Source organism: Desmodus rotundus, chromosome 9 (genome assembly GCF_022682495.2).
Source record: "Desmodus rotundus isolate HL8 chromosome 9, HLdesRot8A.1, whole genome shotgun sequence".
NCBI lineage: Eukaryota > Metazoa > Chordata > Mammalia > Chiroptera > Phyllostomidae > Desmodus > Desmodus rotundus.
Genome location: NC_071395.1, coordinates 41,942,758 through 41,959,765, shown reverse-complemented (window position 1 = coordinate 41,959,765; position 17,008 = coordinate 41,942,758). Strand labels below are relative to the sequence as shown.

Genomic DNA, 17,008 nt, shown 5'->3' with positions numbered 1-17,008 from the left:
GTAGAGATGTGACTAATGGACACAAAGAGAAACATTGTCAACTGACTACAGTCCAGCAGCATCCCAGGCAGCTGGCAGGTTCACCTCCCAAGAAGCTTGGTGGTGAAGGGAAGGCAGAAGCTGGGAGGAGTTTGGGGGGGAGGGAAGGAGCACTGGGCTAGACTTGACTGTGTTTGTGTACTGAGGTGGGATAGGGCAGGTCAGTGCAAGAGAGGGGAGAAAGAATGGAGCAAGATTCTGGGTGAAGCTCTTGAGAAGGGCTCCAGTATACGGGTCTGTGAAAGGACAAGGCCAAGGTCAACGCTAGGATCTATGGCTAGGGGACTAGAGATGGGGAGTTTGATGTCCTGTTTACTCACATCTTGGAGAAGGCTGGAGACAGCTGATAAGACCACACAGCAGACATCCTGCTGATTTAACTGCACTATCTCATTGAGATATGAGCGTCATCATGATACCCCATTTCGAGGAGGAAACTGAGGATCAAAGAAGCTGACTTCCCCAAATCCCACTGGTCAGTCAAAATTCAGCCTATGTCACACTGTCTTGCTCTGTCCACTAGGACTTCCTAAGTGCCAGGAACTGTAGATGCTTAACCATGTTTTACCTCATCTACACTTCACAACACGACAATGAACTATCAGTTCCAGTTTGGAAAAGGAGGTGAAGGCTTAGGGACATTAAGTATCTTGCCCAGGGTCACTGTTGGTATCAGAGCTGGGATTCTACCCATAGCCTGTCTGAATCCAGAACCTGTACTCCTAACTACTACATCTACAGTTCCTACCCAGAGGCTCCTTGGTCTATCAGGATGGAAATAATCTCAGGATCTCTTGCTCTTCAGAAACCCATGGAAAACCCCAGAGCTCTGGGCTTTCACACAGGCTTCCAGTCTACTGGCTTGCTCTTCCCTCACTGAGCCAGTCAATCTTGGGTCCTTATTGAGTAGCTGGGCACTGAGGGTATAGTGACAACAAGATGCCAACCTCCCCTCCTTAAACAGCTCTCATTCAAAGATGACAACAATGAAGCTAGCTGCTTCTAAGTTTTTATTAACATGACTTTTGAAAAACAAGCATCCATACCAGTGTGGGGGTTGGGAGTGGGAGAAGAGGGGAGAGTCAGGGAGGGCAGAGTGTGGAGAAGGAATTCTGCTTTATTGGTAATAAAGCTCCAGGTTCATCCCATCGTGGATTTCATCTGAAGTAAAGGTGTTAAGGAATCTTTACTATGGGTTCGGCCCCACCCTTTCACCTCTCACAGGGCAGGGCAGCCTAAGCGCTCAGCCCAGAGCCAAGGAAGCCATTTTGGACTGGGTCATTTTGATATGAAAAGAATCCAAAGTATAAAAAAAACAGTTCATGCTCCTTTTGCACAGCTGACTCACTCCACCCTGACCTCCTGTCCACATTAGGTGGAGCTCAGTAATAAATATTTTGACCTTAAAGTGTCTTCTAAGCCTCAAAATCTTTAACAAGGAAACCACCCTCCTCCTCCAACAAAATAATTATGTGACTCCCATTTTCTAAATGCTTACTATGTGCTACATACTAAGTTAAACATCTTATTGCATAATCTCAGACTCAGTATTGAACAAAGAGAACCAGGACGCAGTGTGCGGACCCTTCCTCAAGAAACCACACAAAGGATACAGTCCCCCAGAGAAACGTGGTCCTTAAAAATCGTGTACCTGAAAGACAAATACCATATAATTTCACCTGTAAGAGGAATCTAATGAACAAAATAAACTAATGAACAAAAGAGAACCACAGGCATGGAAACATGGAACAGAATGAAAGTACCCAGAGGGGAGTGGGATAATGATGAAAAGAAGGGGAAGTGACTAGACAAAGAACGTTGTCGATGACCTACAGACATGACCTACAGACATGGACAACAGTGTGGGAATTGATTGTGGGGGGAGGGGTGGGGGTGGGAGTGGGGGCGGTGGGATGGGCAGAGGGTGAAAATTGGGCCAACCGTAATAGAATAACAATAAAAAAATGATTTGAAAGTAAGTAAACAAACAAAAACAAAAATAAAAAAGGTGTACCTACGGGATAGCAACCTTTCAGACCGAAACCTAAGGTGGCTCTTCGCCCTGGAGGTAAGCTAAGGAAGCCCTGCCAAGCAAAGGGCTGTCGGCAGCACTCCCCCAGTCCAAACCTTCTGCTGTAGTCCTGTTCAGCCCCCCAGCTCTGTCACTGCACTCACCACTTCTTTAATACGATCTTGTTCCAACGGGTACCCGTTTGGGCTGCGATCAGCTTCTTAAGGTCCCCGATGGTGTCATCGGTGCTGGGCGCAGAGGAGTTAAGGAAAATGGTATGGAGTAGTAGAACGCAGAAGAGGGCATTGCAGGGCTGAATGCACTTTGCCAGGACCCCATCCGCCCCCTCTACAACACAGACTGAGTTTTCTCACTCCAAGCACCCCCAGGGACCACTGTCTCTCCGTCACCAGTGGATACTTGCACTTTACGCGGACCTTCTTCCCTAGACGGTCGTTGCAAACAACCTCGATCATCCTGTCTGGAACTACAGAGGGCAGTAGTTGGGAAGCTGCAGAGGCGGGACGTCAAAGTCTCCCAGGCCCCAAGACCTCCGGTTTAGACTTACGTTCACTTCCCAACCCCCCAGACGCGAGTCCGCCGGGACCCCAAGTTCCGTGTCCCAGGACCGCGGATCCCACTTAGCCGCGCCTCCCGCCCTTCAGGTCGCCTCTCGCGGGACCGTAGACCGTCGATGGCCGGGCCCCGTCAGCTTTCTCCGACTCCAGACCGCTCCACCTGGCCCCTCACCTCGAATCGCCTAGAACCTGCAGACGCCACAACCTAGTCGCTGGAGAGCGAAGCCAGGACCAAAGCCGAAGCTGAGAACCGGAAACGGAAGTACGCAGCTTAAAGCGCCCGCCCCTTCCCCGGGGCTGGTTAACACCCTACAGCATTCTTTGCGCTATCAGCCCTGGCGTAGGTTTGCGGTGGTCAGGCGCGGCTTTGGGGTCCCCAGATTAGGCAGGGGAAACTTGCAGTTGGTGCGTGGGGCCAAATGGGGGTCCCAGCCTGTGGAGGGCCGGGAGAAGGGGCGTGGAGGGAGAGTCAGAGGTAGGGGGTCAGGACCCACCTTGTTGAGGCCCTATTCGCTGTGGGGAGACACCGCCAGTTGGTGGGAACCCTAGAGGGACCGGGGTGACCTGCTGTACCTGAGCTTGCCGATGCCTCTTACTGCAACTACGGGGCCTACGGGGAGCCGGGTCGAGTCCCGCGCTCTGCCTTCATTCTGGGCTGGGCCTCTCCTTTGGGGTGTAGACTAATAGTCGATACGCGAAGGAACCTAACCGCCAGATCCTGGATCCTGGCCTGGGTACCAGAAATTTATTAGAATGGACGTTGCACGCTAACGGCAACAGAAGCGAGGAAGGTGGAAACGGTACACATGCACAATCTTCCAGGTTTTTAATCTTCAATGAAGGTCGCTCCCGTGCTCAAGAAAGTACTTTGTAGATCTCAAATTTACCTTATAGCCACTGTACTGCAGGCTGTAGGTTCCCCAGGGCTGGTGCTACAGGGGGCGCCCCTCCCTATGTTCTGTGGATGAAAAGGGAGTTGTAAAGACAGTAACCTCGCAGGGTGATCTGATCATAAATTCCAAACTGGGAAGTCATAGTGGGTAGTCTCTCGCCCTGGGCACATAACGTTTTAGTAAAAGGTATACTTTGCTTTAAGCAAGCCCTGTCCATTGTTTCTGAGAATCTAGGTTAACACACCTTCCTAATAAGCTTCACCAGGATCAAGAGAGCACATAATCTTGTTAACTATCCTGTAATCCAATCCTTGCCTTTCTCTCTCCTTTCTGGTTCCCTCCTTAATTTCAAATGTACAGGAGCCGCAAAACTTACTCTGTGGAGCATTTGAGATCTTCCCAGCACTTCGTCACTTTGGCTCAGATAAACTTATAAAAAATTCTCTACAGGTTTGGATGTTTCTTATGTTGATACCACAAGATAAATTGCTGAGTCCTATTTTCTTTGGTGCTTTTTGGTATTTTCCTAGATTTTCTACAATGAACATGTTATGTTTGTAATGGGGTGGGGGGTAGTAAATGTGAATTGTTTTTTTTAGTCCTCACCTGAGGACATTTTTCATTGCTTTCAGAGAGAAAGGGGGGACGAGAGAGAGAAACATTGATGTGAGAGAGAAACATCGATTTGGTAGCCTCCCTTACAAGCCCTGACCAAGGATCGAACCTGCAATCCAGGTATATGCCCTGACTGGGAATCAAATCTGCAACCTTTTGGTGTACAGGAGGATGCTTCAACCAAGTGAGCACACTGGCCAGGGCTGTAAGGTTTTTTTTTTTTTTTTTTTTTTTTTTTTAAAGGAAATTTCTTAACGCTAATTTCTTAATGTTAATCAAAGATAGCTCAAGCACAGGATCATGGTGCTGCGTTATGGGCTGGGGAGATTGGAAAAGGATGGGGAGTGTTTTGGAAAGGGGAGGAAAATAAAGTCTGAGGTTGCTGGGGGCTTGGGCTCTATGGGGAGCTCCAGCTGGTCTAAGCTATCCTGAGGGGGACAGGCAATGGGAAGTCCCAGAACTAGACTGCCAGTGCTACAGACACTCCCCTGAACCCAGGTAAGAGGGGGAGGGGGCCTCAGGAGACAGGACACCTTCCCATTCCCACACCCAGGTAATTTTAATTTGGGGCTTCTTATGAAGGGGCTCAGTGACTGCGCATTGAAGGGCCCCATTCCCCTGCCTGGGAGGCAATAGTATCTGCAGTCAGATTTGCTCCTTCTGGCGGGGGTAGGTGCTTCCTAGGAAGGAGAGGTCTGGGTCCTGACCCAAGGAGCAAGTTGGGCAGCCCCTTCTGCTCCCTTGTTTCCTGGGTTTCTGGCCCAGAGGAAGGAGCTTTCTTATGGGGATCCCTTCTCTTCATTCTGCAGGTGGGGAAGAAGATGGTTCTTAGGAACCTCCTGTAACTGTGCTGATGGCAGAGATACCTGGGTTCTGAACTTAATGGCAACCTTCCCACCCAGGGTTCGCCAGAGGGAAGTCAGCTTAGGGGTAGAGGGAGTTGTTCAGGAGGTCCCTTTCCCTAAAATCTCAGCATGTCAGCAGACCTTGAAGATACAGCAATGACCAGGGCTGACCTGCCACCTCAGAGTTCAGTCTGATAGAGGAGGAAGACAAAGAAGAAGACAAATGAAGAGGTCCTCGCAACACACTGTGATAGGTGGTGTGAGTGGAAGCCCAGGCCTTGGGAGCCCAGAAGGCATTGCCTCTGCAAGGTGATGTGGGTTTTCCGGAGGAAAGCTTGACCACAGAGCATCGTGAGAGAGGCCACGTTCTGGCATCAGAAAAATTTGAGATTGGGGTCTTGGCATATGACTTGACCTCTCTGCAGTTCTTTCGATATTTTCTTTCAGTCACAAGATGGCCGCCAGGGCTGGAAACATGTTTCCTGTGCTCTTGTTTGAGGAAAAATATCAAAGGTTTTATTTATTAATAAATATTCGGGACTTATGGTTTTTACAGGTAATATGTACTTGCACGTGGTAAAAATTCAAGCAGTATAAAAGAATATATACAGAACACAAAGTCGGCTTGCCATCAGACCCAGCCCCTCCCCAGGAACAACTATCCTTAAAAGTTTGCACTTTGTAGCCTGGCCAGGTGGCTAGGTTGCAGCATTGGCCCATACACCAAAAGGTTGTGGGTTTGATCTCTGCTCAGAGCACAAACCTAGGTTGTGGGTTTGATCCCTGGCCTGGGTATGTACTGATTATGTTCCTTATCAAGTACTATTTAAAAAATGAGTGATATTTAGCCCTGGCTGGTGTGGCTCTGGGTTGAGTGTCAGCCTGTGAACCAAAGTGTCACCAGTTCGATTCCTAGTCTGGGCACATGCCTGGGTTGTTGGCCAGGTCCCTGGTTGGGGGCCTGAGGAGGCGGCCCATGGATATATCTCCCGCACATCGATGTTTCTCTCCCTCTCCTCTCTCTAAAAATAAACAAAATCTTTTTAAAACTAATAAAAATGAGTGACATTTGATAGGACTGTCAACTCAGACTCTATGGGAACAATGTCACTATCAATCAAAACGAAAAATTCAACATGCCCTTTAACAAACTACTTCGTGTCTACAAATTATTCTCGTGCATATGCATCAAAAAACATTGTTAAGTATTGAAAGGTAGAAGCCACGCACTCCGCCATGGTCCCCGCTCTTGGTCCCGCCCCCCAACACGACCCCTCAGGGTTAGTCATCTCCTCTGCTACACCTTCCCGGCTCTGCCGTGGTCCCCAGCCCCGGCCCTCCACGTCTGCTCCCGGCCCTGCTCCCTGGCCTGTCACCACCCCAGCCACGCCTTTCGAGTGTGGTCCCCGTCCCGAACCCTAACCTCGGCTTCCCGGCTCGCCCTGGTCCCCAGCTCTGCCCCGGAGCTCGTCACTTAGGAGGTTGGTCCTCGTCCCCAGCCCCGCCCCCGAGGATCCTCACCGGCCTAAGGCCCGCCCCCGCCCGCCCCGCCCTTAGCCACGCCCCCCGGGCGTCACCGCCCCCGCAAGGCCTTCCCAGCTTAGTAGTGGTTGGAAAAGCTCGTCCTCCGTGTCCCGTCCGGATCCCCGGGAGGGGCTCCACCACGGCCCCCCTGAAGGAAAGCTGAAACTCGGCCGGCTACCGGAGGCCGTGGCCCCCTCCCTGCCCGCGCCCCACTGCCCCGGCTCCCTCCTGAGGCGCTCCCAGGGCGAATCACGGAGTTCCTTTCCCAGAAGTGGCAATGTGTGTCGGCGGCATCATGGCGACTCTTTCGGACTTGCCGGACTTGGTCTTGTTGGAGATCTTTTCTTACCTCCCGGTCCGGGACCGGATTCGCCTCTCCAGGTGCGGCCTCGCCCCGCGGTTGGGAGGGCGGGAGGGGAAGGCCGGGCAGGGTCGGGGTTGTTCTAACGGCATTCTCCTTCTTCAGGGTCTGTCGCCGTTGGAAGAGGCTGGTGAACGACGGGTGGCTGTGGCGACACATTGACCTGTCCGTCTACTTGGTAAGTGCGGTAGGCGGGGCGGGCTTGGGCGACGGTCTGGTGGCTGGACCTCAGGGACCAGCCCCCTCCCACCCCGGATTTCCAGCCAGGCTCGTCCTGGGCACAGCCGGCTGTGTCGCCTGCGTGTTCCTTTGCGACCTCCTGGCCTCAGTTTCCCCATCTCCAAAGCGGGGATTGTTAGGGGATGGGCTTAGTGTCTGAGATATACACAGTCAGCATATGATAAACGCTGGTTGATGACTGGATTATCACTTATGATTATTATTATTGATGAGTTTTCATGGGAAAATCATTTTCCATAGTCAACTTATTTCCAGAATTAATTTCCTGAGCAGTGCAACCGAACCACTTCCACTTTCTACCATTTGCATTTTTTTTTTGTTTTTATTGTAAACTATTTGAAATATATAGAAATGTATAGAGGATAACATGGTTTCAGAGAAACAGGTACTCACCACCTAGATTTAACCTGTTTTATTCTTTGGCCTTATTTACTGAATATCATATGAAACACACACAACACAACATTTATAGATATATTTTTTGCCCTTTTTGAAACCCTCCTCAGAGGGAACCGCTATTATAAAATGGAATTGTAGCTTTCCTTTGGCGTTTTATTTACTTCGTACTGTTAATGTGTTTCTAAAACTTAGATAATGCTATTCTATTTAGAAAATTAAATGCTTTTTTATCTATATATCCATCCACAACTAGCTTTATTCACATTACATCGCTTTTAAAAAAATTGATTTTAGAGAGAGAGAGGAAGGGGGAGGGAGAGAGAGAGAAAGAAACATGGAGTTGTGCAGGTTCCATTCCCGATCACGGCACATACCCAGGTTGCAGGTTCGATCCCGTCAGGGCACGTAATAGAAGGAACCAATGCATATTTCTCTCTCTCACTGTTTCTCTCTCACATTGATGTTTCTCTCTCTCTTCCTTGCTCTCTAAAAGCATTAAAGAAATGTCCTCCTTGAGTATTTAAAAAAAAACAACAACAACTCGCAAAGTGGAAAGTTTTGTTTTGTAAGTTTGACACTAATTCATTTGTTGCCAAAACCTGACCTGAAGTGGGGTGAAGATATTAATGTCCTTTTTCTTATTCCACTTAGAATAGTCTTATGTTATATTGAATAACATTAAACGGATAACAGGGTGCTGACCTAGACCCCACTAATGGTATTATATATGGGAATGTATATTATATATATTATATACATTTTACATTTTAATAGAAATCACATTAATTCTGAATTCTGAAACCCATCTGTCCACAAGGGTTTTGGATAAGGAATTGTGTCCCTGTGTAGAAATTATTTTTATTGAGATTACCTTTTTAAAAATGATTACTTTTTTCTGTATTAGTTATTTTTTCCTATCATCTTATGAAAAATTTTAGACATATGTAAAAGTTGAAAGCATAGTACAAGGAACACCACGATACACCATCACTTATAGTGAACTACATTTGTTTTATCACCTGTTGATCCATCCATCCATTCCTCTTTCCATCCACCAATCCATTTTATTTTCTGAATACATTGCAAAATAAATTGCAGATAAAACAAACAAGAACAGAAAAAGTTGAAGTATTACTACAGATGAAGCTAAGAGCATTTGACAGTTGTTTCCTGGTGCCCTTAACCCTTCCCTAGAGTAACCAGTATTCAAAATATGCAAAATAATAAAAGTTGGAGAGGAATGTCTCCCCCACAACAATCTTGTCATCCAGGTCACCCTGGCTTTTCCCCCAGAGGCAGCAATGCTCCCATTTTCTTTGGAATCCTTCTGGAGATATTCCCTGCATGCAAAAACACAAATATCTATATTAAAAAGTAAAACAGGTGGTAGTGGATATCTACATTTTACATTTTAATAGAAATCACCAGATTGCGTTCCAAAGTAGCCAGACCAGTTCCCACCAGCAGGGCTCAAGAGCTGGTTCTCCACATGTTGGCTAGTATTTGATATTCTGAAACAAAATTTGTCCTTCAAAATTGCAGGTTTAAATTTGGCCAGGAAGATGTGATTCCTCTGTCAAAAATAGTCAGCAAAATCTATGCTATGTGTTTTCTTTTTAGTTATTATTTTTCTAGGTAAAATGTACATACAGTGCAATGCACAGTGCTATCAGTTGTTTGTTTTCTAAGTCTAACTTCTCAGGGTTACTTTTTTATAGCTTTTTCTATTACTAGGCTGTGATTTAAAAAAAAAAAAACTAGAACTGATGTACCCTGGGCAGTTTTAGCTTTTTCCAGTTTTCTCTTACGTTATTATTTCTTTCCGAGGTGATCATTAAAATAGAGATAAAAATCTTGGTTACTTACTTCAGAACATAATGAGAATCCACTCTGTTGCTAAAGACAGGTCTGTTACAGTCTTTGTCTTTCATTGCTTTTATTCAAATCTGGAAGTTAAAGTGTTGGGGTTAAATTGTTTTGTTACCCTGGAGAAGTGTCTGGTCAGGTGAAGTTGGTGGTGGAAGAATAATTCCAGGGGAGCAGCAGAACCCCCACTGGGGCTAATCTGATTCCAGGTAGGTGGGGACCTTGGAAGATCCCCTGTATCTTCCACCTAGTCACCCCTATCTTTGGCTCTTACAGGTGCGGCCTAAAGTCATATGGCACCTCCTTCACCGGTACATGACATCCCGCCTCCATTCTCTGCGCCTGGGTGGCTACCTGCTCTCAGGCTCCCAGGTTTCCCAGTTGTCCCCAGCCTTGATGAACGCCCTGGGCCAGAAGTGCCCCAACCTGAAGTGTCTCTGCCTGCATGTGGCCAACCTGAGCACGGTGCCAGTTACCAGTCTGCCTTGTTCCCTGAGGACCCTGGAGCTGCACAGTTGTGAGATTTCCATGGGCTGGCTCCTTGAGGGGCAGGACACCACCGTGCTGCCCCAGCTTGAGTGCATAGTGCTGTCTCGAGTTCCTGCCTTTCGGGATGAGCACCTGCATGGCCTGAGGCGCTTCCGTGCCCTGCGCTCGCTGGTGCTGGGTGGCACCTACCGGGTGACTGAGACAGGACTGGATACAAGCCTGCGGGAGCTGAGCTACCTGCAAAGGCTGGAGGTGTTAGGTTGCACCCCCTCGGCCGACAGCACCCTTCTGGCCATCAGCCGCCACCTCCGAGATGTTCGGAAGATCCGGGTGACCGTTGGAGGCCTCTCTGCCCCTGGTCTGTCAGTCCTGGAGGGAATGCCAGCCCTGGAGAGTCTGTGCCTACAAGGCCTGCACGTCACCCCAGAAATGCCTTCCCCAGCCGAAATAATCTCCTCCTGCCTCACCATGCCCAAGCTTAGGGTCCTTGAGCTGCAGGGGCTGGAGTGGGAGGGTCAGGAGGCAGTGAGGATCCTGCGTAAGGGCCTGCCCCACTGTCTGGTCGTTGTCAGGGCCTGCCCCAAAGAGTCTGTGGACTGGTGGATGTGACTCCCCACCTGTCCCTGAGGTGTATCAGTTTTTGTCAATGAGCCCCAAGCCCTGTAGGCAGTACCTTGCAGCTGGCAGGTAACTAGATTAGAGGGGCCTGAAGGCCAAAGGTAGAGAGAGGCCAATGGTGTTGGTACCACCAGACCATTGGAATTGTTTGCCAGCTGTGTGGCCTCTGTGACATCAGCTGGCCTGGCCTCCACAGACTTGGCCTCCATTCCTGGCCTGGAAATGGGGAAGACCATAGCTACCTCATGGTTATGTTGCAAAGCCTTACACTTTCCTGGGCCTGAGAAGGTCCTCAACTAAAGGTCCTCAATGAAAGGTCATTGTTAGGCAGCCCTTAGGAACAGGAGGGATGCAGAAGGGTGTGGTTAGGAGTTAGGGGAACCTGAAGGGCCAGGGCCCCTTAGGAAGCTTGGAAGGACTGTGTACAGCACCCACACACCTATACACTGATTATACCTATATGCATGGATTAAAGTGTTAATGAACTGTGTTTTTTTTTGTATTTTATATTTCCCGAGTTTTCCACAATATATATTATTTTACTATTAAGGAAAAATACTTATTTTTTTTAGAAAAAGAAAGCATTCACTTTATTCAACACAGGCACTTTCCTAGGTGCTGGGTCACAGCAGTGACCAAACACACGACCTGAGAAGACAAGGTGATAAACAAGTGAGTGCATCCAGGGAACAGTTTCAGAAACCGAGACAATAAGCCAGGGTCACGTGACGGAGGCACATGTTTAGCAGAGTGGGCCCCTGAGCTGTGTTGAGTAACCAGCCCTGGGGAGTGCTGGGGAAGATAGAAAAGGCAAAGTTGCTGAGATGGAAATGAACTTGGCATTTTCCAGGAACTGGAAGAAAGTCCCTGTGGTTGAGGGAATGAGGAGTGAGCAATAGGAAGTGAAGTCAGAGATGATGGGGTGAGGTTGGACAGGGCCTCACAGGTGGCTCTGGTTTTAGGGGCTCCTCTTCCTGCCTTTTGAGTCTGAACCACTTGAAAAAGGCAGGTGGCAGACTGATAGTGATCATGGGCTCCACCTGGCTGGATAAGCGTTACTTCTGAACCCAGCTAGGTAGGAGGGCTCTAGGGTCTCACAACCTGCCCCCTCAGCCAGTCTGCCTGTTCTGTGGTGGGCAGAGCCAGGAGAGAGAGAAGGGGGCTGAGCTGGGTACCCTTGATTCCTTATTCCAAGTGCACCTGTCAGAGAAGACCCAGATGTTTCTCCCATGCTTTTCCCACTGGAGGTCGGAGTGGAAGTTCCCTCCCCATCTGGCCTCATGAGCACTGGGGTGTGATCCTCCCCTAGTGTGGCCAAGGTTAGGGTCTACTGGTTCACACCGTGACAAACCTGGCAGTTCCAGCTCACCCCGTGGGCCACTGGGTTGATCCAGGCTGTGGCACGGGGACTGGATAAATGTCAGGCAGGAAGATGAGGTCTGGAGACTCAGGATCGATTGTGGGGACTGATGGAAGGGCTAACACCAATCCTGGGCCAGCCCTGCTGGTGGTCCTGGGGGTGGGCTGCTGATGCCCCACCTAAAGCAGCTCCAGGGGGAAAAAAGCTTGCCTTTCTAGGAGGAATGGAGAAGCAGATGTGAAGTTCACATCAGTGCACACATAAACGTTTAACAGACAGTGTTAGCAGGTGGTGGGGGGGAAGCCCTGACTTACAGCATTGGTAGAGTGTACAGACTTCTGTGGTGTAAATACTGCCATCATGGCTGCTTTCAAGCTACCACCAGTTTAACAGCTGATTCACAAAATTCCTAGAAGTTTACGGATGGGTAGTCCTGAGCTGCCATGAGCAGAGCACTGGTTAGAGGGGTTTTCTAGAGGACTCATTCTGCCTTAGTGACCCCTTCCCGGGCTTAGCTTGGAGGGGTGGTGGGGTTATGGGATGTCAGACAGAGTTCCCCACTTCTTGGGATTCCCCTCCCCTAACCATTGTCTTCTCCTGGGTAAGGGGCTGCAGCCTTAAGAATACCCTGTATTTGAAAATGTACCTGGGATTTGTTTCAATCATGGATAGTAAGGCAAGTGACAGGAAGACAACTGTCTGAAAAAAAAGTTGATTACATACAATTCCCAAGAGAAGGGGGTATGCCTTGCCACTCCTGGCCACACTGGGGTGGACCAGAATTGGTCAGAAAGAGTGAGGGGAAAACGTGGGCAGAGACTTTGTTAAGATTTTGCAGGGAGGAATGGGCGAGGCAGGGTCAGCAAGCTGAGCAAGCTTACAGTTGGCTAAGATGAATGATTTCAGTGGGCTCTAGGGTTGGTCCCTAGGATCACCTGGTCCTGGGGTGATTTAGGGCAAAGTATATACTGGTTTAGAGTGGAGGAGATAGATAGAGGAGGTGATTGAATTGGTTTGCATTTGAAAGGTGTGCTGGAAGGCAGGTGGTTTGTTGTCTCTAGGAATTACCTAGCCCTTATTAGGGTGATCCCCAGGTTTGCAAGGCCCTAAGATGTCAAAGCGTCATAAAATGGAGGAAATTTAAAAAGTATGATCAATATTCTTTCCAGTACAGGTTAAGGACAATCACAACAGCTGACATGATTGAATGTTTATTTTGTGTCAGGCGCTGTGCTCAGTCCTTCATGCTAGGCCTCCTACCCCAATGAAGAAGGTATAGAGGGAGAAGCTAAGGATCAGAAAAGTGAAGTTGCCCAAAGTCACATAGCTGTTGAAAGAGCAGAAATTGAGTTCTGGCTGATGTGGCTGAATGGATCGAGCACTGGCCTGAGAACTGAAAGGTCACCGGTTCGAATCCCAGTCAGGGTACATTCCTGGATTGTGGGACAGGTCCCCAGTGGGGGTGTGTGTGGGAGGCGGCCATGCATTGATGTTTCTCTCCCTTTCTTTTTCCCTCCCTTCCCCAATCAATAAAGTCTTTGGAAAAAAAAAAAAAAGCAGAACTTGAATAATCTTATTCCACAATCTTAACCATTCTGTAAAGTTGTGTTGTTGACGCATAACAGTATTTGAAAGGACGGCTTCATAACTGTGCCCTGTTAGGAACTAACAGCTAGACATGTAAGCAGTTTTACAGCTTTATTGAGGTATAATTAATGTATAATAAACTACATATATTTATAAAATTTGATGCCTTTTGACATATGTATACACTTGTGAAACTATCACCACGGTCAAGAGGACAAACATTTCCTTCATTCCCCAAAGTTTCCTTGTGGCCCCTGGTATCCTGTACCCCTGTCCGCAGGCAACCACTAATCTGCTTTCTGTCACTATAGAGTATTTTGCTTTTCCTAACATTTTAGGTACATGAATCATAGAGTAGGTACTTTTTTGGGCATGGGGGTTGCAATCTTGTTTCACCTGGCATAATGACTTTGAGACTCATCCAGGTTGTAGGAGGAATCAATAGTTTGTTCTGAGTAGAACAGTAACCACCCCCTGCCCTTACCTGTGGTTTTAGTAACCAGCGGTCAATCACAGTCCAAAAATAATCAGTTTCTCCAGCCATCGACCTCATGTGCTCCTGACATCCAACCATTGACATCATCCTGGCTCAATGATGCAGGATCCCCCAAAGCAGATGATCCTCCTACTGACTTACCCTCCGAAGGTCTGTAGTAGCCTAACATTATGTCACAATGCACGTGTCACTTACCTCACTTCATCTCATTAGGTAGGCATTTTATTATTTCATGTCATCGCAGAAAAGGGTGAGTTCAGTACAGTAAGATATTTTGAGAGAGAGAAATACCACATTCACATAACTTATTACAGTATATTATTATTATTGTTCTATTTTATTATAAGTTAATTGTTGTTAATCTCCTACTGTGCCTAATTTATAAACTAAACTTTATCATAGGCAGGTGTATATAGAAGAAAACACAGTGAATATATATATTATGGTTTGGTACCATTTGCAGTTTCAGGCACCCACTGGGAGTCTTTGAACGTATCCCTGAGGATGAGGGGAAACGACTATAGTACATCGTATAGTTATGGCACAATGTGTTATCCATTTACTGATGATAAATATGTGTTTAAATATACACTTTTTTGTTAAAAATAGTTTTCCTGCTGTGCAAAATGATACATGCTTATAAAGAATTTTTAACATTATGGAGAGTGAATCTCTTTCTAATCCCAGACCCTGGAGGGAATCATTGTGCAAAGTTTGGTATGTAATCTTCTAGAACTTTCTTTGTCTATTATTGGGACTTTGGAGAAAATCAATGACATATCTGAGTTTGGGACCAGTCACAGGAATCAGAGGTGATTTACTCAGCTTTATGACTGATAAGCGCAGGCTTGGAGCATGTGGATTCCCTATGAGGCCCTGGTGAGCTTTCTGATGATTTCACCCCTGTACTTGCCAACCTACTCGGGCATGGCACAGCTGGTCAACCACAAGGCTCCTCTGGAAGATTACTGCCTGGCCTCGGCCTGATCAAAATACCCTCTCTCTGGGGTCCCGCAGACTCCCAAAGGGAGAGAGAGAGGGCGTGAACCAAAGAAGCTCCGTTCCTTTTCCCAAACCGACTAGTCAGATAAAGTACATGGGTGTGTATGTGCAGAGCAGTCAGGACTGTCACTTCAGCTGAAATTCCCCTACTCAGACACAGGAAGTCAGAGGACAGAGTTTCCTCCCTAACTCAGACTGCAGTGGATTGTGTACCTGTTTTGTGTAGGTTTAGCCTACTGATAGTGATGCTATTGGCCAGGACCACCTATAACTTGTGGTGAGAACCCCCAGACATTTCCACGACCAAAGCTAATGTTGTGCCTCCACCTGCCCTTGTGGTTCCTATTATGATTGAAAGACACACCTCAGCAACAACCACCAGGGAACTTTGACATGACAAGGTTTATTACTCACAGGCCCTGGAGTGTGCACAGCATGCAAAGGCCATACAGCAAGGTCACAGGTAGAGAGTGAGAGGGAGAGTGAGCATGGACCTTGGGCTCTGCCTTTATTGGGGTCAAGGGCGGGGGCCTAGGGTTTCGTGGGTTCACACTATTGGTGAGTTTAAAATATAAGAGCAGAAATTAAGGAGTGAGAAAGGAAAAGCAGGGTCACTCAAGTGGTTATTTAATCTAGGTTATTTAACCCTCTATCTAGGTTATTCAGGGTTTTCCAAAAGGGAAACCATGGGTGGGGCAGCCTGCTTTCCATCTGGATGCTTAGTTAGTAACTGATTTGTGCAGTGGCAATATGTTTATTTGAGGTAGATGTCTTTGAAATGGATGCCTCAGCAATCAAAAGCTTAGCGTCGGGCATGCACACTGCATTCCCTTAAACGCAGACATCCCCTGAACTTTGCTTACTCCTCCCTACAAAAGGTTTTTCTAATTTTTTAGATGCTTGCAGAATTTTATGGTCTCCTTGTTGCAATAGGCCTTTTCTCCATCTTGCAATAATCTTTTGAATGAAGTTTCTTTACTGAGGTACAGAATTATTTTTATTTGACACTGGAAAACAAACAAACAAAAGCAATCCTTGAAGTCATTCTCAATTCCTTACCCCAAATTACACATCAAATCCACCAGCAGATACCTATCTACTCTGCCTTAATACCCAAGTCCCACTCTTTCTGCCCTCCTCTGCCACCATGGTCTAGCCACCTCCATCTTTCCTCCCTGATTCGATGTTTGCCTCCCTAGAGTCGCACAAAAGACAGAGACCTTTTAAAAATACACATCAGATAATGTTCCCGTAGCTAAAAACCCTTCATGGGCTCCCCATTTCACTCAGAGTCAAACCCAAAATTTTTACAGCTGTCCAGATGGCCCAGTATAATCTGATTTCTGCTACTTTTCTGACTTCACTTCCTTCTAGTCTCCATCCTGTCAAACTCACTTTAACTCTTTCAGACATTTTGGCTTCTGCTGTTAAAGAGACCAGACACTCAGGGCATTTTGCACTTGCTGTTCACTCCCTCCACAGAAATCCACAGACATTCCCAAAATTCCTTCAGCCTGGTTTCTAAGGGTGAAGTGTGAGAACGTCTGTGTCCTGATAACTCTGGGCTTCAGTTCTCTCATCTGTCAAATTGTCACGCCTTTCCTCCCACTGCTCCTCTCCCCCTAGCCCAAACACTAGGCAGATGTTCTAACCCAAAGGTGTATTGGGACATAAAAGCACCTTTTAAAGATTTTATTTTAAAAAATGCTTTCAAAAATAGGAAATTTCTCATAGGGAAGGAAGGTATGACTGGGTTTCAAGAACAGCTGCTTGAGATAGTATGTAATACCCCTGATTCCCAGAAGATGGCAGTACGTTACTGGATTTACAGGTAAATTGTTTCTTCATAACGGGAATTGAGAAACTACCAATATTTGCAGATTCTTTACACTTCAGAAGGGGGAAAGAGAAGGAAACACGTATTTGTTGGGCATCTGCTGTATCAGCTGGAAGCTCTGATTTCTATTTGTGATTTGTCAGAGCATGTCCATTATCCCTCAGAACTCCCCAATAATAATAAAATTATTATTATTTTTGGGAACTGAAACAAAAAGTTAAATGTATGTATGTATAGTGTCTAGGACA

At 47.2% G+C, this 17,008-nt stretch overlaps 2 protein-coding genes across 4 annotated transcripts; one reads left to right on the top strand and one right to left on the bottom strand.

Annotated features, from left to right (window-relative positions):
• Positions 1-1,031: 1,031 nt before the first annotated feature.
• Positions 1,032-2,947, bottom strand: UBL5 (ubiquitin like 5). 3 transcript variants are annotated; one of them, XM_024557007.4, is made up of 5 exons: positions 2,801-2,947; positions 2,471-2,537; positions 2,215-2,298; positions 1,653-1,690; positions 1,032-1,200 (listed from the first exon to the last, which is right to left on the bottom strand). In XM_024557007.4, the coding sequence occupies exons 2-5, from the start codon at positions 2,524-2,526 to the stop codon at positions 1,157-1,159; spliced, it is 222 nt and encodes a 73-aa protein (XP_024412775.1). In that variant the 5' UTR covers positions 2,527-2,537; positions 2,801-2,947; the 3' UTR covers positions 1,032-1,156. The 3 variants fall into 3 exon arrangements, with proteins under 3 accessions (XP_024412775.1, XP_045048467.1, XP_045048466.1); XM_045192532.3 differs by having other exon boundaries at positions 2,471-2,561; positions 2,801-2,885; XM_045192531.2 differs by lacking the exon at positions 2,801-2,947 and adding an exon at positions 2,619-2,794.
• A 3,609-nt stretch (positions 2,948-6,556) lies between these two features.
• On the top strand, positions 6,557-13,394 carry FBXL12 (F-box and leucine rich repeat protein 12). The gene is made up of 3 exons (XM_024557051.3): positions 6,557-6,886; positions 6,972-7,044; positions 9,648-13,394. The coding sequence occupies exons 1-3, from the start codon at positions 6,783-6,785 to the stop codon at positions 10,467-10,469; spliced, it is 999 nt and encodes a 332-aa protein (XP_024412819.1). The 5' UTR covers positions 6,557-6,782; the 3' UTR covers positions 10,470-13,394.
• The last annotated feature ends 3,614 nt before the right edge of the window (positions 13,395-17,008 follow it).

Coding starts and splice junctions, on each gene's coding strand:
- UBL5 (XM_024557007.4), bottom strand. CDS start 2,526: ATGATCGAGGTTGTTTGCAACGACCGTCTAGGGAAGAAGGTCCGCGTA. Junction 2,299..2,470: donor AAGGTCCGCGTAAAGTGCAA/GTATCCACTGGT, acceptor CTCTGCGCCCAG/CACCGATGACACCATCGGGG. Junction 1,201..1,652: donor CCACGTTTCTCTGGGGGACT/GTATCCTTTGTG, acceptor CCTTTACTTCAG/ATGAAATCCACGATGGGATG.
- FBXL12 (XM_024557051.3), top strand. CDS start 6,783: ATGTGTGTCGGCGGCATCATGGCGACTCTTTCGGACTTGCCGGACTTG. Junction 6,887..6,971: donor GACCGGATTCGCCTCTCCAG/GTGCGGCCTCGC, acceptor CTCCTTCTTCAG/GGTCTGTCGCCGTTGGAAGA. Junction 7,045..9,647: donor TTGACCTGTCCGTCTACTTG/GTAAGTGCGGTA, acceptor TGGCTCTTACAG/GTGCGGCCTAAAGTCATATG.